The sequence below is a fragment of the Plutella xylostella genome, chromosome 10 (genome assembly GCF_932276165.1).
Source record: "Plutella xylostella chromosome 10, ilPluXylo3.1, whole genome shotgun sequence".
NCBI classification, from domain to species: Eukaryota; Metazoa; Arthropoda; class Insecta; order Lepidoptera; family Plutellidae; genus Plutella; species Plutella xylostella.
In genome coordinates this window covers 5,107,899-5,135,328 of record NC_063990.1, presented here as the reverse complement: position 1 = coordinate 5,135,328, position 27,430 = coordinate 5,107,899, and the positions used below count along the sequence as shown (strand labels likewise).

The window sequence follows — 27,430 nt, the reverse complement described above, 5'->3', positions numbered from 1 at the left end:
TGATGACACCAGATGACACTGACAATGACAACTGACACAGATAAATACTGGTCTCGGAATAATCGCGCAAAATGATCTGTGGGTAATATGACAGCGACAGAAGGCTGCCAAAGCAGCCAAAGTGCCAAAGTATGGCCAAAGTTTAAAAACAAACAAAACGCCAACCAAAATTCAAACCAAAAATCACAAAAATAAATTATTATAAAGCATTATATTGTTCTACGTAATGGAATTATTCATCTACTTTCTGTTGTAAGTCGTCTTCGCACACTTAAATTTTTAACTCATTCAGATATGGCTTCTCAAAGCTCTTATCTCAAAAACTCCTATGAAGAATATTCGCCAAGTAAGGTTCCATCAATTCTCAATGAGGGTCGCAATGGGGTAAGTAAGTTCTGGGTTTTATGATGATCATCCAGTAAGCTATACAATAACATCGTCGCACTACTGATCAATTTGGATATTTTTTACAGCTTTCCAGCTCATTTCAAGAAACCCTGCAAGCCTTTACCAAGAACAAGTTAGTTTTCATGAATACAGAAATGGAAAATGATATTTTTTATGACACAACTGTGTACACTGGCTCTGCCGGGTTTGGTTTGTTCTACTTCATGTGTGCAATCACAGATGAAAATGATGAGCTTTTGAAGGTAATAGTTTTACTTCTATGATATCAACTTAATTGATTATGCATTGCACAGATTTTTGCTTGTCCTACAAGAGAAGTTAAGCAAGTTTCATTTTTATTTAAATATTGTTTTACAGCAATCATTGAGCTATATAAATATAAAAAAACAGCTGAAAGGTAAAAGAATCTCATTTTTGTGTGGTGATGCGGGACCCCTGGCTCTCGCTACAGTTATATCATACAAATTGGGCAATAGAGTCACCAAAAAACCATATAGATTACCAGAATACACAGTTATAGCTGAAAGGTAAGACAATAGATATTGAATTTTAAAAAATACAACCTAGTATGGTCCGGAGTAGAATATAGATAGATAGAGTACTCTTTATTTGTACACCAAGAAATAGTTAACAATCATTTATTTATTAGATACCAAAGAACTGCCATACAAATAAAACATGAGTATTACATTATCAAAATAAAAAAAATAAACATACCTACCTACATAAAATATACTTAATATTTTTTCAGGTTATTAGCACTGATTTCCTTGCTTAGTGAAAGCCCTGATGAGGTTCTGTATGGCAAAGCAGGATACCTATATGCATTGCTATTTGTTAAGAAATACATACCAGATGATACAGTGATACCACCTGACCACATAAAAAAGGTAAATAGGTATTCAGTCCTATTATACCAATTTTCTAAAACATAAAATAGGGTTTCCTAATAGTTTCTGTTATTACACAATTAACTGTGTAACAACCCTTTCATCCTTGAATAAATCTAATGGTCTACTATCTTTCAGGTAGTAAGAGCTATAATCAAGTCTGGCCGACATTACTCGACCCAAGTGGGGTCTGAAAGTCCACTTCTCTGGCAGTGGCATGACAAAGTGTACCTCGGCGCTGCCCACGGAGTTGCCGGAATTTTGTACATGTTGCTGCAGGTATGCCAAGAGACCTATACTTATTACAAAACTTTAAAGTATGATAGGTATGTAATATGTTGCAGTGCAAGTTATACCCCATAGCTTCAAGAATTAATAATATAATAATAATAATAATATGTTGAGACATCTCACACACGGCCATCCGACCCCAAGCTAGGCAGAGCCTGTGTTATGGGTATCGAACAGCTGATATGTCTACACAAATACATAGATAGATACATATTAAATATAAATATCAACATCCAAGACCCGAGAGCAAATATCTGTCTTTAAACAAATATCTGCCCCAGCCGGGAATCGAACCCGGGACCTTCGGCATAGCAGTCAGGGCCACTAACCACTACGCCATTCGACCGTCTTAACTTAATTCCCCATTAACTTTAGCCCTTAAGCTCCCCTTTTTTCCTCTCTTGAACTCTGGCAGTTGGTCTCTTCTGCCCTAATACCTACCAATTCACAAATGGACAGATTGTAAAGTTCTACTTCCCCATTACCATTCAGCATTGTTATAAAAAAGACAATTAAATATTTTGTTGCCAAAAAAATAAAACATATTCTTATATTTAACCACAGGCGCATGACTACGTAGACCCGTTAGACATGAGTGACTACGTGGAGCCGACGCTGCAGTGGTTGCTGCGGCAGCGGCTGGGCTCCGGCAACTACCCGTCGTCGCTGGGCTCGCCCCGCGACCGCCTCGTGCAGTGGTGCCACGGCGCCCCGGGGTTCGTGCCGCTGTGTGTACTGGCGCATCAGGTAAAGATAGAATAGAATAAAGTTTTACAGTTACTTGTTGCTGTCAAAATCCATATAAATTTTGTAATTTAAAAGATGCGCGATCGCAGCGCCGCAGCAGCGCTGCAGTCGCGCGTTAATAATTTATATGGAATTTAGACAGCAGCGCTGCTTCCGCGCGACAATTAGCGACTAATTTGAAGGCGCCCTAAAAATGCGGCCATTACAGAATGCTATGCGGTACTCAGCTCATATATTATATTGAGGCATTCGTCGCTATTTGCAAATACATTTTACCATTCTCAGGTAGCATTGTCACTCTGAGAGGGGTTAGGTTTCTTTTCCCCAGGCGTACATTTTATTCATGTCTTACTCTTACATTATATCTTTCTTTCCAGTATTTCAAAAATGATAAATACCTGAAAATCGCCAAGGAATGCGGTGAAGTGGTGTGGCGGCGCGGGCTGTGCGCGAAGGGGTTCAGTCTGTGCCACGGGGTCGCCGGGAACGCCTACACCTTCATACAGCTGTATCAAGCCACCAAGGTTTGTTTCCACTATACTTACCGAGTAGTTATTTTATACCTTATAAACTTACAAACTAACTACTCAACTCACCAACTCTGTCAGAGCCAAAAACTATGGAGCTAATCGGTACCGCTAGATGGCGACACTTACGCGCCAATTTAAGATAACTTGATCGAGTAAAGCACGGTCGCTAAAGAAAGTAAATTGTTTATACTATCTGTTTCATCAGAAGGCCTTTTTCAGTTTTTTATTTGATTTGTGTTAAATACACTTCAGCTGAAGTATTTCTAAAACAAAACGCATAAATATTAATCCCAACACCGTTCTTCCCAGGACCCCGTCCACCTATACCGCGCGGGTTGCTTCATGGAGTGGTGCGTGTCCGCCCGACCGGGGTCGCAGGCGCGGGCTCCGGACCGCCGCGCCTCGCTGTTCGAGGGGCTGCCCGGCCGCCTGTACCTCGCCGAGGAACTCAACCACGTGGACACGGCCAAGTTCCCCGCCTTCGAACTGTGATTAGAGCTGAGAGCTGCGTTGAGCTGATATCCGAAGAGCGAGCGGGCATGTTGTTTTCCACGGATATCCTAAAAGCCTGGCACAAACGAGACTACTAACTAAATACTGTGATAAGATGCGGAGTGTGTGCTTGAAGGAAAGATCACAGATTATTTTTAACTACCTACTTATTGAAAGTCTCGACTCTTTCTCTGGTTGTTATAGTAATCAATGCAATAGCTGGCATATTAGTGATTTCTGTTAATTTATGATACATTTTGTAACCGACTGGAAAATAAAACATAATGAAAATTTGAAATATCGTTTTATTGAATATACTTACAAATGCAATGCTTGTAAAAATATTTGCAATTACATAACTAGGTTACGGGAAAACGTTTTGGTTAGTCTGGTCACTTTATTGTGATAAGAGATGTAAGTAGTCATTTACTACAGTTTTGTTACATAAATTAATTGTAAATGATTAAATTTAAAATAAGATCAAAATATATCACAACGCTTGTTATCATGTTTTCAAGCCAATGTAATCGTTCATATTACCAACTTATTAATTAACGAAAGTGTATAAAACACCTATATAGACTATTCTATAAATCTAACAAAATAGGTTATGTGATCCTTAATTAATAATAATAATTTCAAATTAAAGACTAACAACATATTAAAATTCTCAATAAACATTTTGGTGAAAGATTAACGACACCGAGAGTTACGACACGACATTCTAATACAAGTCTACACCTACGACGCCGAGTAAAATATACAAAAATATTGTGATATTAAATAAGTTAGGAAGATTAGGTATGGAGGTCGATATTGTTTGAGTCAAGCAAGGAGAATAACATCTGTTTTGGCTATGTACATAAGTATAATAATTGAAACGAAAGCTTGGACTTTTTAACATTACTCGTAATTGTATTGACATTGGGGTAATTACAGGGTCTACCCGTTATAATAATTTATTAATTCATACATAACACCATACAAGTAGTGCTGAACAAGCTACGGGTAGATATGGTGAACACTGAACCATTTAATTCACATAACATTCAGACGACAGACCTAGAAAATTTGGACAGACATGCAGTCAAAACGGCACAATTCTATTTTAATATAATTATATTTTACCATATAAATCAATCATACTTTGTTACTCACAAACACCATCCATTTAATTACCTACAAAGTCACATGCTTATGACGATGAACTTAGCATCTATTTCCAGTAGCATATTCTATGAGTACTCATCAGCCTTATATCCTTTCCAATCTCTACTCATACTACCTTCTTACAGAAAGGATCGGCAAATTATGAACAGCCCACGTTCTGCGCTCCATGATACTTGGGCTGAATAACGTTCTTTAGCTGCCAAGAAACTATTAAACGCGAATTGCTCCTCGTTTATGTTAGTCGAAGCCTGCCAATTCAGATAGGGGCAAATAATTTAATTGCATTCATAGTATTCGTTCTGCTGAGGTGAGTTTTGTTTTGAGTCTTTCCCTACGGCACCCACGAAAGAGTTCCGTGTACTTACACTACCTTCTTCTTTAGCTCTTTAGCATGAAGTTACCGCGTGCACATATAGTATACAATAGCAGCCATGGTGCCGCAGCATGGAACGCACGACATGTTGTGACAAAAATGTCATCGCTATCCAACCCGCGCTATATTTTAAGATGACCTGACATGTGACGCCGCGCAACATACAATACCAACTTATCTATCCCAACTACAATCACTTGTGGGCATTGCCATGTATGACGCTCAGAACAATCAATACATCACCTACTACATCTGTCTCCGGATCAATTTCTCCCTCACTGTTAACCGGCCGCGGCACCACAGTACCACAGCAATACGTGGCTCGTCCGGAATGCAGCTTCAAGTACAGTTCTAGAGTGGCCGTGTTCTCTATGCGCGTGACGGTATGGAAGCGCGAGCGGGGCGCGCTAAACGCTGACTAGGCGCGGCGGCGGCGTCAGAGCAGCGCGGCGCCGGCCTCCGCGCGCGAGTGCGGCAGCGGGGGACCCTCCTGGATAAGAAACAACAGTTTTACCCCCTTATTCATAGAGAAGTTACAAGACGTTTTAACTAATAAACTGTTTTGTCCCTCTCTGTCAAAGAACAAATTGTTCCCTGTCGGAGAGGGACAAAACAGTTTATTAGTTAAAACGTTTTGTAACTTTTCTATGAATAAGGGGGTTAGTATCTAGAGTACTATATAAGGGGGAAATTCGAGAGCACATTTTTTCATCCATAAATTGTCGCATCAATTTTGACGCTCAAAAACTTACAAGTGTCTGTGCATCAGATACTAGATACTATTCACACACGTCTTCAGCGTAGCTGCGGGGCGTCCCATTTAATCGTATATTAATATTTGCTTGTGAATTGATTTACTGGGGTTAAAAAATATTAAATAGTTTTATACACTACTAGATGTTCCCGCGAGCTTCGCTTCGCCTTAAAAAGTTTTCCCGTGGGAATTCCGGGATAAAAAGTAGCCTATGTTATTTCACAGGGGATAGACCTTAGTATACCAAATTTCATTCAAATCCGTTCAGTAGTTTTGGCGTGAAAGAGTAACAGACAGACAGAAACAGTTACTTTCACATTTACAAATATTAGTTAGAATAGTTAGAATCATTACTAATAACTAACAAACCAGCGCCCACCTGCCAAGTCCCCCCATGCGCCACATCCAGCAGCTCGACAGTGGGCAGCGTGGTCCGCGCGCGGTAGAACGCGGAGCCGCCGCCGCCGCCCTCGCTGTCGCCGCCCGCCACCACCAGCAGCCCCTCCCCGCCGTAGAAATAAACTAGCACTGTTTATTACTACAAAATCAGTCTACAATCAACTAACAAATCAGCACCCACCTGCCAAGTCCCGCCATGCGCCACGTCCAGCAGCTCGACCAACTATCCTAACTAATATTATAAATGCGAAAGTAACTGTCTCTGTCTGTCTGTTACTCTTTTACGCCAAATAAAACTACTGAACGGATTTGAATGAAATTTGGTATAAGTGGTCTAGACCCTGAGATAGAACATAGGCTACTTTTTGTCGCGGGATTCGCACGGGAAAACTTTTTAAGGCGAAGCGAAGCTCGCGGGAACAGCTAGTAACTAATAACTAATGAACCAGCACCCACCTGCCAAGTCCCCCCATGCGCCACGTCCAGCAGCTCGACAGTGGGCAGCGTGGTCCGCGCGCGGTAGAACGCGGAGCCGCCGCCGCCGCCCTCGCTGTCGCCGCCCGCCACCACCAGCAGCCCCTCCCCGCCGCCCGCCGCGCACCCCGCGCGCCCCGTGCGCAGGGGCGTCACTTCCTCCCAGGATTGCTGGAGGGGGAAATTGGGGTTTAGTGTGGGTTTAAGAGTTATCTTGAGAAAGAGATTTACAAACTTGCTTTCTAGGGGCCCCTTGCACCAACAAATTAAATCTAGATTTATGCAACACCAACACAGTGTATATTTTTAATATTGTTATTTTGTCGTCTGGCAATACTCTCTCTCTCTCTCTCTCTACCCACCTACCTACGTGTGTGCATTGTTAATCATCTAATAATTAATAAAAGTGCAGTAAAATACATAATCAGCGTATAATTCAAGCGTATACAGTCCCGCTTCGCAACATGGTCCTTCGGCTTTAAAGGATCCAACGGGGGATACACAAATCACGAGCTGTTGGCAGAACAAATACGGCGCGACGCGCTCACCAACTCGTTCCCGCCACTATTTCTACGGGTCTTCGGTTCGGCGAGTGCGCGATTTCGTGTCGGTCCAGCAAGCCAGTGCATAAAAAACTAGACAGTGCAGTGCGTTAGTGCCGTTACGATCATACAAAGACATCAAATCTGGCAGAGTTGACGACGCGACGACTTCGCGCTCATCATTAGGTTCCCGCCATTACGACGGTGAATCGGCGCGAACGCGCTATTTCGTGTCGGCTAGTGGTGTCGGCCAAGTTACGAGGTTCATATTCATAGTCTGTGAACGCGACACGTCAAGCAAGCAGGGTGAATATTCTGAGCGCTAGGGACATCAAGTTCGACAACTAGCGCCAGCGGCGAGCCTTGGAACTACGCGTGGCGGCCAAGCGGCGAACATCGGCGGCCATTCTGACGGTTTACTTTTTTCACTTCACTTGTCAAAAAATTTCTCGTTGGATTCAACAACTTTGCGTCGAAGTTAATTTATTAGTTTTTGCGATTTAAATCATTGAAAAAGTAACTTATATTGTGTAAATTTGTTCAGAACTTAAGTATTTGTGTTATAACCAAAGATTTAACTGTGTTCTGTTGTTTGTAAATAAGTAAAAATGGAGAAGTTACAAGAGCTTGTGTCAAGAAGGCGTTACACAAAAGGTAACATAACTAGGCTTTATAACTTTGTTAGCAGTGACAAAGATGTGGCAAACTCCACAACCGAAGCTCTACTCGTCAAAAAGAACCGTGCTTTGGAATCGTTTTCGAGCTATGAAAAGTGCAATGTCGATATTTTACAACTTGACGAGAAGGACGATGAGGAAGTTTCTGTGGTGGAGGAGAGGTATTTTCACATCTTAGCCACACTTGATGCAGAATGTAACAAACGCAATAGCCAGGAACCAAAGCCTTCAGCTCCATCTGCTCCAATTTCCAAATTAAAACTACCACCTATCAATGTACCTATATTTAGTGGTAAGTTTACTGAGTATATACCATTCATCAACTTGTTCAACTCAGTGATAAATGACAATGAGTCAATAGACTATGTACAAAAATTGTATTATTTGCGTGCATATCTCAGGGATGAGCCCCTGCAACTAATCAAAAACTTACCTTTGACGCACGAAAGTTATAAAAAAGCACTAGGATTGTTAGATGATAGATATAACAATAGATTTAGGATAATTAATGAGCACATTAGCACACTGTTGGATCTGAGGCCTCTAACAAAGTCGACAGAGACAGGTCTCAGGGAGTTTGGTTCAAATGTTAGGCAAGAGATTGCTGCTCTAACAAATTTAGATCCTAACATTAAATATTGGGATGCTATAATTTTGTGTATACTTTGCCGCAAATTAGATCTCCTAACATCGAGAGCCTACCAAATGGAGAGGGACACCACCATGGACCCTACCGTGGAGGAGCTGCTCAAGTTTATTGACAAGCAAGCACTGGCATTGGAGAATGTGGGGCCGGCCTGTGGCCAGTCACAACCACCACGACACACCAGTCAGCAGCAGCACAAGGAGCAGCGTCCAGCATCCACGGGCAAACCGGTAGCGTACACTGCAGCGCAGGAGGCATCATGCTTACTATGTAAGTCAAACCATAAGTTATATCTATGTAAGAGCTTCCAGTTAATGCCTGCCACTAAAAGGGTACAGTTTGCAGAGGAAAAGGGAATATGCAATGTATGTTTAGGTACGCATTCAGGAAAATGCAGGTTCCACTTTAGGTGTGCAGAGTGCAAACAGAAACATCACACTCTGCTACACTGCGATAATGATAAAGTGGAGGGACCGCAGGCCGCTGCGTCACCCGCCTCATTGGCGGCAAATAAAAAAAATAATGCTAATAGTGTACTTTTGCCCACAGCACAAGTAAAGCTTCTCGCTCGAGATGGCACAGAGATGATTTTCAAAGCCTTACTAGACAGTGGCTCGCAGCTCTCTTTCATTTCTGAAAGAGCCGTTCAGCTGCTAGATTTAAAGCCCCTGCAGAGTAATATTAATATAGTAGGGATTGTCAACACTCAGGCCAGCGTGAAGCGCTGTGTGCCAGTCGATATACACTCGTTAGTCAATCCATTTAAATTATCGACTACTTGTCATGTAGTCGAAAGGATCACATGTGAGCTGCCACAGAGAAAATTTGATATCTCAGACTTTGTGATACCACCATATGTGAGGCTGGCAGATAAAGACTTTAACATCCCCAGTCAAATCGATTTACTCATGGGAGCGGACTGTTTTTTCCAGGCTATGCTGCCACCGGAGTCGACGATCTACGAGTCTGCAGCGCCGCCTAGCGGAGCGCAGCCCTCGGCGCCAGGTGCCCGGCATCCACAGCTCATCAACACGCAGTTCGGCTATGTAATCGGGGGAAGCCTGCCTACACAAGTCTGCAATAAGGTAGCAGTTTTTAAATGCACATGTGAGTCAGATATTAATGAAAATTTAACGAATTTTTGGAAGAGTGAGTCCGTTCCAGAAATTTATAATGAAAAGTCTTCAGAGCAAGAGCTCTGCGAGTATGTATTTCAAAAGACTGTTCAGTTGAAGGATGATTGTTTTGAGGTTGCTTTGCCCTTGAAACTGCCATTAGAAGATGTAAACGATGCTCTCGGAGATTCATTTCATTTCGCGTTAAAAAGGTTTTTAAACCTCGAAAAGAAATTGCACAAAGATCCCAACCTTTTCATAGAGTATCAGAAGTTTATACACGATTACATAAACTTAAATCACGGGCACTTCGTAGACATTGAGAGCTACCAGCTTAGTAAGGACGCAGTGTACTTTCTGCCGCATCATGCGGTACTCAAGCCTGACAGTAAGACCACTAAGTTGCGTACTGTTTTCGACGCCTCAATGAAAACAAACAAGAAGGTATCGCTTAACGATTTACTGCTAAACGGATCGACCGTACAGAGAGATCTTTTCGACATACTGCTCTTGTTCCGTTTCGGTAACTATACGTTCACTACGGACATAAAACAAATGTTCCGCAACATCCGCGTAATACCTGAGCATACTTCCTTACAGAACATTCTATGGAGAGACAGCCCCGACGAGACCATCAAGTGCATTAGGCTGGATCGAGTAAGCTACGGGCTGAAGAGCTCTAGTTATCTAGCTACGCGGTGTTTGAAAGAACTTGCTATGCATAATGAGCGCGAACTGCCCTTGGCTTCGTTCATTTTAAACAACTGCACGTATGTAGATGATGTACTGTTCTCAAATAGTGATTTAGACTTGATAGTAGAAGCAAAATCACAGCTTCAGCAGTTACTGAAAAAAGGCAGTTTCAAGTTACATAAATGGTCAGCAAATGACAGTAGAATATTAGAAGATATTCCCTCAACTGAACGGCATTTTGACGAGTTAGAATTTCAAAATGACAACTGTAGTATAAAAACCTTAGGTTTACAGTTGATTGTGCATCAGGACAAGTTTAAGATAGTAAGTCCAGAATCATGCCATGCAGATAATATTACGAAACGTGAAATATTGGCGTACATAGGAAAATTCTATGACCCGATGGGTTTTGTAGGACCTATAGTTGTACAGGCTAAGTCTATAATGCAGAAATTATGGTCCAGCAAATCAGACTGGGATTCCACGCCTGACGATAACATTAAATCAGAGTGGACAGAATTCTTATCTAGTCTTGCTAAAATGGATCCGATTTATATAAATAGAAATGTACAGTTCTCTGATTCAGATACAGTTGAACTCATAGGCTTCTCTGATGCATCCAGTTCGACTGCATACGGCTGCTGTGTGTATCTGCGCGTCACCGACAATGAAGGTAAAGTACATATGCATTTGCTCTGCTCGAAATCCCGCATAAACCCTCTCCAGAATAAAAACCTAACCGTGCCACGCTTAGAATTAAACGCTGCGCTACTCTTGTCTGTGTTGATTGCTAAGGTTACAAACACGCTTAAATTGAAACTAAAGATAAGTAGAATTTACTTGTTTACTGATTCCCAAATCGTGTTGGCTTGGTTACGGACTGAAGTGATGAAGTTGACGGCTTATGTGGCGAACAGAGTGAAAGCTATAACTAACAATACTGCTGACTGTCAATGGCTGTATGTCAACACCAAGGAGAACCCCGCCGATTATATAAGCAGGGGCGTCAGTCCACACGAGCTTAGTGGCTGCGATATGTGGTGGCATGGGCCTCGATTTATGCATGACAGTAAGTACAAGTTTGATGAAAATATAGAGTTACCTGCAGAATTACCTGAGAGCAGAGCCAGCGCAGCGATCTCCTCCAACGTAGGGTCTGCGGCTCGTCCAGTGACCGACATATTGCAAGGTATACACAAATATTCTAGCATCCAAAAAATGGTACGTGTCTTAGCCTATGTGTTAAGATTTATTAATAATTTAAAAGGCAGTAGGGTCTCGCATAACTTTTTGTCGAGTACAGAATTAAACTCTGCGCTAATGTTGCTCATTAAGTATGAACAAGAGTTATATTTTAAAGATGAAATTGAAAGTTTAAAGAAAAATGAATGCGTCAAAGGCTCGTTATTAAATTTGCATCCGTTTCTAGACAACCTAGGTATTTTGCGTGTAGGCGGCAGGTTACACCACGCTAGTATACCGTACGCACAAAAACATCAGGCTATATTACCTAGAGAATCGTACGTCACAGAGTGTTTGGTAAGATCAGAACACGAACGCTTACTACACGCCGGACCTAGGCTGTTATTGTCAAATATAAACCAGAAATACTGGATTACTAACGGCTTATTGTATGTTAAGAAAATTACAAATAAATGTATAAAATGTTTCAGGCAGAAGGCCACAGCTTCCAAGCAGCTGATGGGTTCCTTGCCGGCCGGCAGGGTGACTGCTTTGAGCCGTCCCTTCGAGAAAGTTGGAGTAGATTTCGCAGGACCTATAAATGTAAAGCTCTCGCGCGTGAGACGATCAGTCATAGGTAAAGGCTACATTTGTGTGTTTGTTTGTTTTGCCACTAAGGCAATACATCTAGAGCTAGCCTCAGATCTCACAACCGATACCTATCTCGCGTGCCTACGTAGACTAATATCAAGAAGAGGCCTGCCGAAAGAAATCTACTCTGACAATGCTAGCACCTTCAAGGGGGCAAGGAACCAGTTGGTTGAACTTTATAAGTTGTTCTCTTCCAAAGACCACCAAAGTAAAGTTATGCAATTTACAGCTGAAAAAGGGATTGACTTTCATTTTATTCCCAGTCGTTCACCGACGTTCGGAGGCCTTTGGGAGGGTGCTGTAAAAAGTACTAAATACCATTTGCGAAGAGTAGTACAGAGTCACCAACTAACCTATGAACAGTTGAATACTGTGTTAGTAGAGATAGAATGTGTACTTAATTCTAGACCTTTGCTACCAATGTCTTCAAGTGATGTAAATGACTATAGTTATCTGACCCCAGGTCATTTTTTGATAGGAAATGCCCTCACAATGTACCCAGAAAATGATGTAACAGATGTTCCACAAAACAGGTTAAAATTTTGGCAGTTATGTACGCAAATAAAGCAATCATTCTGGAAAATGTGGCACAAACAATATCTCAATGTGTTACAAAATAGACCTAAGTGGTTAAATGTTGCTCCTAATATTAAGATAGGTACATTGGAAATTTTAAAGGAGGATAATGTTCCCTCCATGTTCTGGCCAATGGCTAGAGTGGTAAACACATACCCTGGTCATGACGGCCACGTTAGGGCCGTTGAAGTAAAAACTGCTAATGGGAAAACCCATACTCGATCAATATTAAAAGTGTGTGCTCTTCCTTTAGATGTATAATTGTTATTTTTACTATGTACTTAATGTGTGTTTTCCTTATGTGTAATAATTTAATGTGTTTAGTGTCTCATGTATAGACCGTACATACCAATAAGTCAATGTCTCTATTGTAACTTAAGTGTAACCTAACTGTAAGTAGTAGGTACAGATTTTAAAAATGGTTTTTCATTAACTATTTGTTAGCAAATAATTGTAGGCGGCAGCATGTTGGCAACACCAACACAGTGTATATTTTTAATATTGTTATTTTGTCGTCTGGCAATACTCTCTCTCTCTCTCTCTCTACCCACCTACCTACGTGTGTGCATTGTTAATCATCTAATAATTAATAAAAGTGCAGTAAAATACATAATCAGCGTATAATTCAAGCGTATACAGTCCCGCTTCGCAACAATTTAGTGTCAAATTTTATATGGATTGACGTTTCTTAAATCAAGATTTGACACTAAATCTAGATTTAATATGTTGGTGCAAGTGGCCCTAGGTATCATAAAACTCTTAAAAGTGAGTTTTTTGAAATTTATACTTCTGCGCCTGCCTGAGTATCTTATGGCGCCAGGGTGGTAGCATTACATCTACCTAGAAAAACATACTTTCCTAATAGGTATATTTATCTTATGTAGCCACTGAAACTCTTTCTCATAGATCATAGAATAATACTATTGCTCTATCCAGAATACCAATTTGTGTCCAAGGTTGTGACATCATAGACTTAAAACATCATAGACACAATCGGCACTCACATCATCAAAGCTATATCTCTCCACCGAGCTCAGGACAGTGCGGCGCGGCGCGTTCCCTCCTATCACATAGAGATAGTTATTCAACACAACGGCCGCGGCCTGGGAGCGGGCGTAGCGCATGGGGGTCAGCGAGCGCCACTGTCGCGACGCGGGCTAATAGCTTCTGTAGCCATTGCGTTAAATAAAATGGCCTCTATGGCCACAGACAGATTATAAAGAACTCACATCATCGAAGCTATATCTCTCCACCGAGCTGAGCACGGTGCGGCGCGGCGCATTCCCTCCTATCACATAGAGATAGTTATTCAACACGACGGCCGCGGCCTGGGAGCGGGCGTAGCGCATGGGGGTCAGCGAGCGCCACTGTCGCGACGCCGGGTGGTAGCAGAGCAGGTCGCGAGTGTGACGCCGCGTGTGCGTGCAACCGCCCACTACGTAGATTAGACCTGCAAGGAGAGTGGTGTTGGATTAAAGATACCACTGGTGTACAGTCGGCTGCATAAGTAGCTATACACTTTTCTACCTTGTCAAACTCACAAGCTGTCATCATAATCCATTCGTTCAAACGTTCACGTTTTGTTTAGTAGGTACCCACTTTGACAAGGTAAAAAAGAGTATAGCTACTTATGCAGCTGACCGTACTTTGGGTGTGTTATTTTTTTAATATTATAATGTCTTATGGAATTCTATTGTCGGGCCGAGCGGCTGACATAAATAAAAATTGTGTGCTGCAAAAACGAGTTATTCGTTCCATTTATGTGTCGTGGTCGAAAATTTCATTCAGAGAAAAGTTCAAGAATGTGTAAAGCACTACAAAAACCGCTCACCTTCAAAGTGCACGACCCCCATCCCGAACCGCGGCTCGGGCATGCGTCCGGACAGCGTCCACTCGTCCATCATGGGGTCGTACACCTCGATGGACGCGCCCATGTCCGAGCCCACCCAGCCGCCGAACGCGTGCATTTATTCAAATAAACCCAGAAATGGGTCGACAGAGACCGAAAAAGAACTGTGGGGTTACCATCACCGGAAATTGGCAATAGATTTTTTCAAATAGCATCGCTTATCTGTCAAATCTGATCTAACTTATATGGATCTGACGGATGTTTGACAGATACGTGATGCTGCTAATGTGTCGGTGGTGACACGGTAGCTGTTGTTATATTTATATTTTTAGTATAAACTCACCTTCAAAATGCACGACCCCCATGCCGAACCGGGGCTCGGGCATGCGTCCCGACAGCGTCCACTCGTCCAGCATGGGGTCGTACACCTCGATGGACGCGCCCATGTCCGAGCCCACCCAGCCGCCGAACGCGTGCAGCTGCCCGTTCCACGCGATCAGGCTGAACTCGGAGCGCGCCTCGTTCATCGGCGCTATGTCCGTCCACGTGTCTGTCTGGAAATGGAAATGTAGATAGAAGCTTTTGGTGTCAGTCAGCGAGTCAGCAGACGCTAAGCTGACATGCCAATCTTTTCACCAAAGTGGTAAACCCTAGGTTTGATTCGCTAAGATAATTTGCATTTGCTATATGGATGGCGATGTCTAATTATAATAATGACGATTCCAATAATATTTCGGATAATCATCATCATATAGCAGGCCTCTCCCAAAGCACACCACTGGATGCGATCTTTATCTTTCCGCATCCCATCATAACCAGCCACCTTTCGCAAGTCGTCACCCCATCTAGCCGGAGAGCGTCCCACACTACGTTTGCCTAGTCGCCGACTCATATTTGGGATGTTCGGACGGAAATGAACTAGGTAGTTTACCATCGCATGCTCTCTTTTACATAGCTGGCTGGATCTGCCATTGAGCTTGGTTTCAACACGAAAAGTGATACTTGAGCTACCTATGCTATATCTATGTATTATGTATACTGTAGTAACAACAATCCTGCGTTCATAAAAAACACTAACTACCAGTACTACATATATCTGTGGAATCTACCTGTGGGTCATAGACCTCCCCGTTGGCGAGTATCTGGCTGCCCTGCTCGCCGCCCACGGCGTACAACCGCGCGCCCAGCGCCGCCACGCCCGGCTGGATGCGAGCGATGCGCATCGGGCACACCTCCGACCACTCCCTGCAACATGTGCCACAGTTATATATAAACATAGTTTAAGTGAGGTAGAAAGATTTGCAATAACTTTGAGTTTAGGTATTTAAATTCCATAGGGGCAAACCAATTACTTTTGGAGCATTTTCTTTCTACATTCATCTATTATGAAGCATAAACTGGAAATATACTCGTACATAAGAAAAAAATTACGTCTTGTTCAACTACTTCGAGTTTCGACTACTCTTGTACGCTGGCAAAAAAGAAGCTACGAGGCAGTGGCAGTAACCGCCAAAGTGAACCTTGAGTAAACAACTAAACCAACACCCAATGGTTGACTGGAAGTAATCGCTCTGCATGATTATTTCGCATTTTGTACCTAGATATGTTTGAATTATTCCTGTCCGTGTGTACAAAGAAAGAATATCTATCTATCTAAACAATGCTCACCTCTTATGCAGGTCGAACTTGAGCACACTAGCGAGGAAGTTGTCGGCGTTGTTGGGCGGGCGCGCGGCGGGGTCGTGGCACGAGCCGCCCGCCACCAGCAGCACGCGGCGCGCGCGCGCCCGCGGCTCCGCGCCTAGAGCCACCAGCGCGCCGCGGCCCGTCTTCTGTAGCACGGAGAAATAATGGTTATGTAGTTAAGTCGATGTCTAGACGACATTAAGTCTTCATCAGAAGAATACTTATATGTATGTATGCAGCTACTGGCAATCAATAGATTGCGACGGTCATATCAAGTAGGGTTCAAGCTTGTTGATGAGTTTGAGACAAATTGTTATACTATTCCAAGTGTTGATAGTATGCTAGTTTTGCGCTTGCTCCAACCAATTTACAGCATTACTCACAAAGAAATAGGCAAACTCTTGCCTACTGGGTTTGCAGCCTTACTCATAAAAAAGGAAACAGAGTTATCATTTCATAGATATTGCTTACCATATCTACTCTGACAGTTTTCAAAGCAACAGCAATGGATGGGTCTTGTACATTTTTAAGAGCTTCATCTAAGACTTGTGGAGATATCAGCGGAAGACGAATGTGACTTAATACTTCAAAGCAATGCCTCCTTCTGCATGTGGGGTCATGTTCTAGCCATCTCAATGCTGGGTATAACACCTGTTGAAAAATTACAATATGTAGGTAAAACATTAAATAACGCAATCTTCAAGGAAAGGACTAAAAACTTAGTTTTATGAGTCATCAAAGTTAGTAATTAGGATGGATTTCATGAATTGTATTCTATTCTTTTTATGTTATGAATTTTTTCAGCAGTATTTTAAAATTCAATACATAGGAGCCTGTTTATCACATTTTATTTACTACACAAGCAAAAATAAAATCATATTTATATTATATCAGTGATCAGTGTGAGGTATGTACATACCTCAGCTTCACTGTCAACACTCAAAAGCTCTGATGATATCAATGTGGTCAGCTGCGGCAGCGGGAGCTCCAGTAACTCCTCGCCGCTCACTACTTTGTTCCAATTAGACTGTGCATGAGCCAGGGCTTCTTCTGCTAGTTCTGTGCAGTTGTGGGCCTCTGCAAACCTACAACAAACAAAATTCATTAAGGCACTACTGCTTTTAGCTGGTTTTATTCAATTCTCGGATGGCTCAAAAGGAGTGTTATTAAAATTATAGCAGCATCACAGTCCAACTTATGTAACCTTCATTATCAACTCAACAGGCAATATTGTTATTACATGTTACTCAAATCAATTACTTTTATGCAAGCATAGAAATTATACCATAGTTACCTAAAGATTCCAAGACAGTTAGATGGATGCAGTTCCCTCTTGAGGTACTCGCCGCAGCCCCGCACCAGCTCCCGCAGCTGCAGCATGTCCGCCGCTATCATCAGGTGCTGCACCGTCGCCTTGTCTATTAACACTTCTCCTGGAAATTGTGCACATTCAGTTTATTAATATATGTTAATGTAATGTACAACTGATATAGATAGTTGACTTTTTCTGACTTTAAAGTTCTAAATTAGGAAATTTAACAATCAGCACAAATGTGCAATACTTGTCTATAAATTTTTATAGACTGATCTCAACATTTTGTTTACCAAGTATTTACAAGTTATTTCAACCAAATTAGTATAATACTTTCTCACATACCTGTATAAATAAAGTCAATAATCAATGGAAGAATATCTGGTGGAACACTTGGGAGGGAAACATGTCCTTTCTGACTTTCCTGCAGACCAACACTGAACATGGCATCGAAATATGCACAGCTAGCTGCCAGCACCACCCGATGCGCCTACAAAACATCAAGTCTTGATTAGTCTGCACAAACATAACAGTCAGAATAACGTAGCTATGGTGGTAAATATGCGACAGTAATACCTTCACTTTTGTACTTCCAGATATTAAATCTATGTCACAAAACCTTCCATCCCTTTTAAAATGGTGTAAATTCGTAGACATTTTGCTTGGGTAGTCCCGACATTTGTATGGTCGAGCACCCTCGGTGTGACCCGTGTTCCCACATTTCTCGTAAACATCATTAGACATAGCTTATATGTTATTGTTAAATATAACTATAAATTCACTAGCTTATCTATTCATTTAATAATTCAGCACATAAATTTTCACATTTGTTTTGATGTAAAATCGAAGGAGAGGAGGATATTTTTTTAAATAAAATTGACAGATGTAAGTGACACTGACTGATGACAGTTGTTACACAGGGTAAGTTTCATCGCTGCTCATTATTCAAATCTCCGAATAATAATTGGATTTCATACCCAATCTCACTGAGGAAAAAGAACACTAACCTCAGCACTCTCTAAAAATAATGGTATAATGGTGGCTTTGACTTATGAAGATGTACTTATCTTATCCCTTTTAGTTCTCTTTTTATACTGCATAAAGCTAATAAAAATACTGGCCGCCACAAACTCTTAATGAAAGTGTGCTAAGAAGACTGTACTCATCACTTGAGTTGGTTGAGCTACTTAAGCATTGATGCTTCATTCAGATTCCTCATTCCAGCGTCAAAGCTCGGGGAGGTTTTTTCGGAAGTTGCTGCCACGTTGGTGCGAAGCGGAGCTCGGAGGCGCGGAGAGGAGCTATCTATGGCCAAAGATCAAAAGTCAAATAAATTTTGAAATGTTATTCTATTCTGTGTGTAAGTCAAAAACAGAGAGTCAAAAAGAGGAAAAGGAAAGGAAGGGGTCGATTAGGGAGGGGATGAGTGCATCATCGATGACATCATCGCTATTGGTAATTTTTTTAAATAGGTCTTTGAAATCCTTTTCCACTTGATGGAGCGTTTGCCAAAGGAGTAGAATGCAATGTGATAATAACTGTGGCTTGTTTTTGTAGCTAAAGTGAAGAGCGCATGCGTCTGACAGTTTTCGGCCATATTGTTATGACGCATTCAAGATCAGAGGTCTCCGCCAGTGACGAGTCCTCTCGCAGTTGACGTGGCTACTACGTACCATCCCGTTCGCCCACTCCGGACGCAGCATATACGGTGACGAGGAATACGTAACTGGTGAGTGCTTGTACCGAAGACGAAACTTGTGACCTGTCACGGTGGTTTACATTCGGGTCCACAATAATTATGGACGTATCACCCAGTTTAGATAAACTTACGACTCCCAATACACTCAGTAGCATGACAAAATATATTGCGTTTATGCTTACAAAATATAAAACGCAATTCGTGAAATCTAGAAGTTTAATGAGCTGATACCGTGATAGGGTTACATAGCCAGTTGTATACGGCTCGATATAATGATTAGGTAGTGTGTTTACGTTAATGTTATTCTTGCATTTGCCGTTTGTTAGAAGTGACATGGAGTTGGACACAGATAGTTGACCTTGACTATTTTAGGTGGCCTCTGTGGGCATGGAGGGAATGGTGGAGGAGAACGGGTCGGCGGGCGGCGCGGGCGCGGAGCAGCTGGGCGGCGGCGGCGCGCCCGCGCTCCCCGCGCCCGCCAGCCTCGTGCAGATCACCGTGCCGGCGCAGGCCCCCTCCGCACAGGTACCACCATTGTTTATACCACACTTCAACAACCCACACTTGTATCAAACTATCATGAAACATGTGGCTTCCAAGACTGTTTAATAATAAAATGTTATGCTTATTTACAAACAATATAATCTCAAATATTTACTGAACTCCCTTAACACTGTGTTTACATTAGACCTTATTTTAATTTCAGGTTCAGTCAGTCATCCAACCAAACCAACAATCCGTCATACAGACCGCGTCCAATGTACAATCAGTACAGTTGCCAAAAGGAAATGTTATACTTGTTAGTAAACCAAGCTCTGTTATTCACACCACTCAAGGGACTTTACAAACATTACAAGTATGTATAATTTGATTACTATTTTGTTGTACTTAATGTAAATGAATGTATGTTTAACCTAATGGTTTTCTTGTATGTTATAGATAAAGCCAGAACCTGCTTTACTGAGTAGTCAAGGACAGTCGTGCAGTGATGACAGCTGCAGTGACGATGACAGTCCAAAGAGATCAAAATACCGGGAAATGCTGACTCGCCGGCCATCATACCGCAAAATATTGAATGATCTTGGAGGAGCTGAAATAGCAGGTGAGGGATTTATTTATTGCCATTTTATATATAAAGAAAGATTGTGCTGATTGACTAATCACATTTAACCTCTGATTTTCTGTAAACTGTAATGCATACCTTGACTGGAGACTATATTAATTATTATGGCATACAATCAGTTAAGTTAATAGTTATTCATCTTTAGACTTTTTAAAGGTAAAGTAGGTCTCTAGGGTTCTTAAAGTTGCCAAAGTGTCTTTTATATTCACTTGTAAAAACAGGCATTTTTTGGAAACACATTACATACACACATATTATTAGAGGCAAGCAAGAGTGAAAAACTCAACGGGCTAATGTTTATGAGATACTTTCAAATGTATATCTGAATGTTGAACACATTTAGTTCACAAACATGGCTTCATACTAGAATCTTGGGAGAATAGAAGTATTTTACAAGTAGCTACCTATGACATTGCAGAACGGATGGGATCTAAAGCAGCATGTGAGGCAGAACTGTTGATGCCATCCCCTTTATCATTTACTCCAGGTCAGTTGAATGTGATGCCGTTGACACCTCAATGTGTTGTGTGTTACATGTCACTAACCAACCAGCAATCCAATAACTTAGTTAATCATCACCAATTCTCTTCATCTTTCTGTCTTGTGAGATTATCATTTAATTTCTTCACTGGCTTTGGTCAACATGCTAGTCTTTCATTTAATTTAAAATAACTCAATACTCATTTTGGATGGGGAATCATTATCAAAACAATGTCTAATGAAGAACATGTAGTTTTGCCTTAGTCCTTGACATTTGCACCATATTCATGAATACTATTTACAAGAAGTGTGATATTAACAATTGTATCTTGCAATATTTAACACTCATATGATACATGTAAGGTTTGGTATTGGTGATAAAAGTAATGTGGTAAAAAACAAACACTTTTTTACTAGTATAGACTATAATTTTATTAATAATAAAAACCACTTAAAATTTGTCCTTAGAAATTATACTTTACCTACTATACATAAATACATTTAAATTGTCTTTTATTTGTTATGTATGTAGGACTGTAGGTGTAAACTGCCTTTACTCGTATAATGTAGTCGATGTTTCTGGAATGACGTCATTGCAAGTCTGATGGCATCATAGCACAATAACCAGTTTAATTGCTTTTGAGAAACAATACACTGTTTTTGAAACAAGTAAGTTTCAAATGAAACATTAAAGTTCTCGATATTAAAGAGTTTCAAAGGCTTCTGTTGTAAAAAATGATTGAATCCTTACTATAAACTTGTTAAAAGTAGGTAGGTACAGTGGCGGTGGGATTTCGTTGAGAACTTATAACTTTCTATGTTTGTCAAGGGATCGTAAGTGGCATTTTGAACTACAAGTTGCATTATAAGGTCGAGTGCAACTGAAAGAATACGCAAATAATTAGTTTACCCAACGAAGTTAAATATTTATTAGAGAGCTGTTCGCTTTTGGAACTCATTGTATTTGAAATTATTATTGAGTTGTAATTATGCAACATCACATCTTTATGATAAAAAAAAGTTTTTTGTTTTAATATTGTAAACCGTTTGTGTTGCTTGCCGACAAAATAAACATCGCTACAATACTACCAGGTACTTCGTAATCGGGTAAAAGCAGAAAAGTCGCACTTTGTAACTGTATTGTTTTAAATGATAAAGCACAATCTTTGTATTTATTTAAGTATAGTTTAATCACTGAAAGGGCGTTTGCAATATTGCCACACATCTAGCTAAATTCCAAACATCCCAGTAAGAGGCAAGAGCTTTATTACTAAGTGCTCGGAATCGAACCCAAAACCATACACTCGGTAATTCGAAGTTTCTCGAAAATTATAATTATTTAGATGCGCTGCTGAGCCAACCACGACTTCATCTGCTTGCGAATGTACCGATTACATGTCAGGATCAGGAGGGAGGAGGGTAAAACATACATTACACACATTCACGACTGTAATTCCATAAAGGGTAGTCAGAGGTGACTCGCAACTACTGGCAAGCCACCCGCTTTTCGCTGTACATTTGCACTCACGTGATAGGTTGCGGCCGTATCGTTGTTTTGGTCTTCTTCTTCTTTCATGTCAGTGAACATGTGAATTAAATTTGTCCAGACAAAAAAGAAACAACTTTGATAGCATTCTGGGAGCACAATTCACTCAGAGAACTGATCTAGAAATCGACATGTGCAGGTTTTCCCCATGATGTTGTCTTGTAAATGCTCTAAAAATTCTTATTTCTAAAGAATTCATTGGTGGAATTCGAACCCATGACCTCACGAATTAAAAAATCACGAACAAAATAATTAACGAACGGGAGCTGTCGTCGTGTCGTGGTTAGCACAGCAGCGTTCCGAATCTTAACTCAGCTGCTCTACAGTTCCCACCCCTACTCAAAACTTCACTCGCAAGTTCCCCCCAGGCCTGGTATTAATGTTAGCAGCGGTAGTGATTCCAGCGGGCGCGCTGCAGTCGGAGAGCGGGCTGCACACGCTGGCGGTGTCGGGCGGCGCGGGCGGCGCCATCGTGCAGTACGCGCCCAACCAGGACGGACAGTTCTTCGTGCCCGGTAAGAGCATCGCACTCCGATTGTGTTCAATAATCGATTATAAGGTCGAATAAACAATGGGAGTTGTGAGGCCTTTGTCTAGCAGTGGAAGCTGTGGGACATGTGACAACCTATAAAAAAGTTTTGGAGGGATTTATCCTATTACCTAGCAGGTGAATGTAACAGCCATACTGAGCCACTTTCATAAAGTACACACTATAGATCCAGCGAAGGATGTATGGAATGGAGACATGTCCACACATGCTCTGTCACAGGTCTATATTGTGTTTCATGTGTGTGTTGGGTGCCTTGGGACTATGCACTTGTCATCATCGAAAGACACACTATCTGTGTATAGGAGAGGCATTAGGTACTATGTCCAGCAGTGGACCATTGTTAGCTTAATATCAACTATCTCATTTACCACTGCGTTAGCATAGGTACAAGTAAATATCTCTGCTTAAAAAGTAATGGATCTCATTGTCTCTAGGGCCTGTCCATGAAGATCAAACAAGAAAACGTGAGATGCGTCTGTTGAAAAACCGCGAAGCGGCGCGGGAGTGTCGACGCAAGAAGAAGGAGTACATAAAGTGTCTAGAGAACCGAGTGGCCGTGCTCGAGAACCAAAACAAAGCACTCATTGACGAACTGAAAGCTTTAAAAGAGCTGTACTGTCAACAGAAGACGGATTGAGGCCCAGCCGGTTAGCCGGCGGCCGCAGCGCCCCGGCGAGTCCCCCCGCGCGCCGCCCCCCGCGCGGCCACGAGGCAACTCACGTTGTCCAAATGTTGATTACCATTAATGTTTGCAAGTATTGTTAGATTTTTATATGTTTAATAGTTACATCTCTATGTACCTATACATTTCTTTTGTTAATAGATTTCATAATTCACTATCCATCAGATTAAGTTTCAATTTTCTTTTTTCATTATATAGGGAAGATCATTCCACTTCTTATCATGTCGGACATGTTATCGGTAATGTTAAGTGCCATCGTCTTTTTGGAACACGGAATGTTTCAACTTGAATTGTTAGTAATTATGTATTTTGTTTACAATAAGAGTTTCTATTACCTTTAGCAACTGTAACATTATACCACGAATAGAGTATGTGTGGTCAGATCTGTTCAAATAAACGTACAGGGTGAAATTTTATCAGTGATGTAATGGTTATGGTTGATCATTGGTAATATATCCCACCCTGTATGTATACACATATTACTTTTTGTTATGTAGGTATGAGTAATGCTGTATAATATCAAAATACACAATTCTACTCAACTATAATAAACTATTTTTAACTTTGTTACTTAAATCAGTAACTAGAATTGTATTCATTAAAACATGATTTATACTTCATAAAGCATATTTTTTGTTATTAAAGTTATGTTTTAATTTGATCTTCGCGTAGATATTACAAGATTGTGGAGTCTAATCAGTAAGAAGTAATGAAATGAATTTCACTGTAACATAAGTTGACGTTTATAGTGTTAATCACCTCGACAGGTGTTCTAATGGGTAAGCCAAAGTTAAATGTTTAGTTTTTGTGCAATAAGTATATTGCGGTGTACAGATATGTATTCCTGCTGTTCGTGAAAGTTTTATTCACAAGAAATAAATGTACATTGTGTATAGATAATATAAAATTAATGTAAAGTATGTGTAAAAATAAAATGAAATTCTCTGTAAATAAAAGTCTAAGGGGGGAGGAATGGTTTATCTCGCATTTCCATTTAAAATATTTTTTTATTAGAAACAATAATAACACCATCGATTGTAATTGTAAGGTTCAGAAGCCACTCCATATCAATAAATGTCTATTAAGAAATGAATTGTGTGAAAGATTTGATACATTTGGAAATCGCGCTGTTATAGGACGCATCTGTTTTTTAAATACATTTTAGTGGCTATCTGAGGGCATTTTAAATTTCTAAATTCTGTCATTTTGCACAGCAACACTTAAATTTGTATTAATTAAGTATCAGCTAAATTACTGTTACTGCCTTCAGAATATATTTTATTCTCATTATATGCGGATATCAAATTGAATGTTCTTTATCTGATTATATTCATATTTTGGTTTGGATGCGATGTACCGACCATGAGCAAATAATTACGATATACCAGTTATTATCTTGGGATCCTATTCTATAACTTTAAACCGTGATTTGTAATCAGAAATTTCAGAAGGATAAAATGTAATCAGTGCACGTTTTTGAGTTATGAATAGGTGAAGATTTTACCTAAATAATTATTTTCACAGAATTTGAAAAATAATATATTTTTTGTGAAAGGGTAATTTTAGTTGACTACGATAGATTTAAATGTAAATATCATAAATTGATATCGACTTGCCATGGCTAAATCTATAAAAATTAAATATCTCGAATAATATTTTTGACTAAAACCAAATTTTAAACTGATGAAGATGTAAGATAAATCATAATGTAGGTACGTTTCATAGTGTTTAAAACTTTAAAATATTATAAAAATATATTGTTATTGCATAATTTGTCCAATAAAATGGTCTAGCCATGGCAAGTTAAGATTGACATTGTGGGAAGTGCCTTTAATTAGAAGGAATAAAGTTTATACTGATAGAGCTTTTTATGTTTAACTTAATGCTATTTATATCTATTAATAAAATTTATTGTTTGATGTAAATAAATATTGTATTAATTATCTCTAACAAATCACATAGATGATGATTAGCATAGTGCATTCTGTTCTTTATCATTTCGTTAAAGGAAAGTACAGTCTGAAATAGAACTAGTGACCTTCTCCATGGCCTATTATGTCCAGTAATTAGGTGATTTTGAATAGTAAACTGTTGTGTAGGAACCAAAGGTACAGTAAGCTTCAAAAGCAGCTATACACTTTTGTACCATCTCTAACTCACAAATCTCCTATTCATTCAATCAATCATTCTCACAAGCTTTTAATTCTGAACCGATTTTGATAATATTCGAATTTATGGGTCATACATACCTACTCAACAGTATAACGTATGTAACATAGAATTTATCATCATTGAGATCTCCAACATAGTTTAATTATGGTGGGTGGTTGTATCATATTTCACCAACTAAACAAATTAACTCTATATACCTAACAGCAACTGCATAGTTGCCTGCCTGATGCCTTCAACATGGACAATATGACTTTCCGAACATGCAGTGAAAAAACGTCAATTCTATACATAAATCAATTATTTATACTTCCTAATAATCTTCTCTTCTGCCTCAGTGATGCCAAGTTCTTGGGAAGCTGCCTATTTAGTAACATGTTTGCAAGGAATTGAAGAAAAACACAAATGTAGTCACAAAGAAAAGTTTTATTGAACAATAAGAATTTTATCAGCCAATAACTTTTGAATTCTGTAAAAATATAAGAGAAATTATATGAGCAGTGAACTATTTCTATTGATGTAACTTAGCACATACATACATCTTTACCTCTCCACTGTAAACAATAGCTTTAATTAATAGAAATAACGACTCAGTCATTTTGTGAAAGCAAGAAATTAGCTGCAAGGTTTTCATTCTTCTCACAGGCAAAGTAAGCTTGTATTACCATATGCTCCGGGAACCCAAGAGCTTTTAACCTTTCAATAGCTTCTTTATCTTGGGGTGAAACTTGGATTACATTCTGTGGCTGTGTAGGAGGTTGCAAGGCCTCCATAGCACTGTCTTCTACAACAGGAGCCGCCCCCCCGCCGCCGCCGCCAGACGATGCCACAGCAGGTTCATTTAGCATCCTGACAAAGGCTTGCTGATGCTGGCTAATGGCCTGTAACAGGGCCGGGTTAGTTTGCCCAATCTGTTGCAACACTGCATTGAGTAAGTTTGGGTTTTGTTGAATGACTGATCGCATCTGCTGGAATTGAGGTTGATCACGAAGAAATGCCAATGGATCTTCATCTGTACCTTCCTCAATATCATGTTCTTGGAGTAGATCTTCCGGTATACCTGTTATTAAATATTCAACAGCCCTTTCGCGATTATTGAAAGAGGCTCGCAAGGCTTGCTCCACTTGTAGGCGACTATAACCCATATCCATGATACTCTGAACAGTAGCTTCAAACTCGGGTTCGTTGGCGGGCGCGGCGGCGGGCTCGGGGGCGCGCTCGGGCTCGGCGGCGGGCGCCGGCTTGGCCTCCTCCGCCGGCTTGGTGTCCTTGCCGTCTCCGCTCTCAGTAGATGCACTCTCCGCTGCAGCGGGCGCCGACGCTGAAGCGGCCGCTTCAGGAACTTTTGGTTTTGTCACCATGATAACAATGAATTTCTTTTCATCTATGTTGTAGGTGCTCATTTTATTATCATCAACAAGTATTTTACCCGCATAAATAAGTCTTTGATTGTCGGCAGCATAGTCTTTACCTTTTTCGACTTCAATTTTGAGCTTGAGGGCTTTGACAGTTTCGTCTGGATTTATTTCAATTTGAAATGTCTGCTGTTGCAAAGTTTTTAGAGTAACCAACATTTTTATGCAAAATGCAAATGACTTTCAGATAATACACAAGTTTGAAGACTAAAATTAGATAACTGACTCGACAAATAATGCAGTAAACATAACCTCGAAAACCTGTCTCCGTCAAATATTGCGAGTCATCTCTATGGTCATTTATGGCTT

At 40.5% G+C, this 27,430-nt stretch overlaps 5 protein-coding genes across 15 annotated transcripts; 3 read left to right on the top strand and 2 right to left on the bottom strand.

The window, feature by feature from the left end:
• Positions 1 to 140: 140 nt before the first annotated feature.
• On the top strand, positions 141 to 3,656 carry LOC105381875 (lanC-like protein 2). 3 transcript variants are annotated; one of them, XM_011551677.3, is made up of 8 exons: positions 141 to 384; positions 474 to 650; positions 766 to 935; positions 1,160 to 1,298; positions 1,437 to 1,577; positions 2,154 to 2,336; positions 2,714 to 2,860; positions 3,176 to 3,656. In XM_011551677.3, exons 1-8 carry the CDS (start codon positions 295 to 297, stop codon positions 3,356 to 3,358), a joined length of 1,230 nt encoding a protein of 409 aa, XP_011549979.2. In that variant the 5' UTR covers positions 141 to 294; the 3' UTR covers positions 3,359 to 3,656. The 3 variants fall into 3 exon arrangements, with proteins under 3 accessions (XP_011549979.2, XP_011549980.2, XP_011549981.2); XM_011551678.3 differs by having other exon boundaries at positions 141 to 388; XM_011551679.3 differs by having other exon boundaries at positions 142 to 252.
• LOC105386488 (actin-binding protein IPP) lies at positions 3,646 to 18,606 on the bottom strand. Of its 3 annotated transcripts, XM_048623558.1 has the most exons (13): positions 18,034 to 18,606; positions 17,803 to 17,947; positions 17,440 to 17,578; positions 17,065 to 17,230; positions 16,617 to 16,796; positions 16,128 to 16,291; positions 15,569 to 15,704; positions 14,918 to 15,013; positions 14,442 to 14,556; positions 13,840 to 14,060; positions 6,625 to 6,699; positions 6,035 to 6,148; positions 3,646 to 5,391 (listed from the first exon to the last, which is right to left on the bottom strand). In XM_048623558.1, exons 1-13 carry the CDS (start codon positions 18,199 to 18,201, stop codon positions 5,338 to 5,340), a joined length of 1,773 nt encoding a protein of 590 aa, XP_048479515.1. In that variant the 5' UTR covers positions 18,202 to 18,606; the 3' UTR covers positions 3,646 to 5,337. The 3 variants fall into 3 exon arrangements, with proteins under 3 accessions (XP_048479515.1, XP_048479514.1, XP_048479513.1); XM_048623557.1 differs by lacking the exon at positions 14,442 to 14,556 and having other exon boundaries at positions 14,803 to 15,013; XM_048623556.1 differs by lacking the exons at positions 6,035 to 6,148; positions 14,442 to 14,556 and having other exon boundaries at positions 6,511 to 6,699; positions 14,803 to 15,013.
• On the top strand, positions 7,498 to 13,267 carry LOC125488482. Its single transcript, XM_048623555.1, has 3 exons — positions 7,498 to 7,724; positions 8,427 to 8,663; positions 9,326 to 13,267. Exon 3 carries the CDS (start codon positions 9,329 to 9,331, stop codon positions 12,869 to 12,871), a length of 3,543 nt encoding a protein of 1,180 aa, XP_048479512.1. The 5' UTR covers positions 7,498 to 7,724; positions 8,427 to 8,663; positions 9,326 to 9,328; the 3' UTR covers positions 12,872 to 13,267.
• A 166-nt stretch (positions 18,607 to 18,772) lies between the features above and the next one.
• On the top strand, positions 18,773 to 24,933 carry LOC119693657 (cyclic AMP response element-binding protein B). Of its 7 annotated transcripts, none has more exons than XM_038117628.2 (8): positions 18,773 to 18,912; positions 19,015 to 19,186; positions 19,529 to 19,681; positions 19,863 to 20,012; positions 20,096 to 20,258; positions 20,698 to 20,766; positions 22,701 to 22,820; positions 23,305 to 24,933. In XM_038117628.2, the coding sequence occupies exons 3-8, from the start codon at positions 19,544 to 19,546 to the stop codon at positions 23,490 to 23,492; spliced, it is 828 nt and encodes a 275-aa protein (XP_037973556.1). In that variant the 5' UTR covers positions 18,773 to 18,912; positions 19,015 to 19,186; positions 19,529 to 19,543; the 3' UTR covers positions 23,493 to 24,933. The 7 variants fall into 7 exon arrangements, with proteins under 7 accessions (XP_037973556.1, XP_037973554.1, XP_037973555.1 ...); XM_038117626.2 differs by having other exon boundaries at positions 23,290 to 24,933; XM_038117627.2 differs by having other exon boundaries at positions 22,695 to 22,820.
• A 1,181-nt stretch (positions 24,934 to 26,114) lies between these two features.
• On the bottom strand, positions 26,115 to 27,421 carry LOC119693655 (UV excision repair protein RAD23 homolog A). Its single transcript, XM_038117622.2, has one exon. It carries the CDS (start codon positions 27,278 to 27,280, stop codon positions 26,297 to 26,299), a length of 984 nt encoding a protein of 327 aa, XP_037973550.1. The 5' UTR covers positions 27,281 to 27,421; the 3' UTR covers positions 26,115 to 26,296.
• Between the last annotated feature and the right edge of the window lie 9 nt (positions 27,422 to 27,430).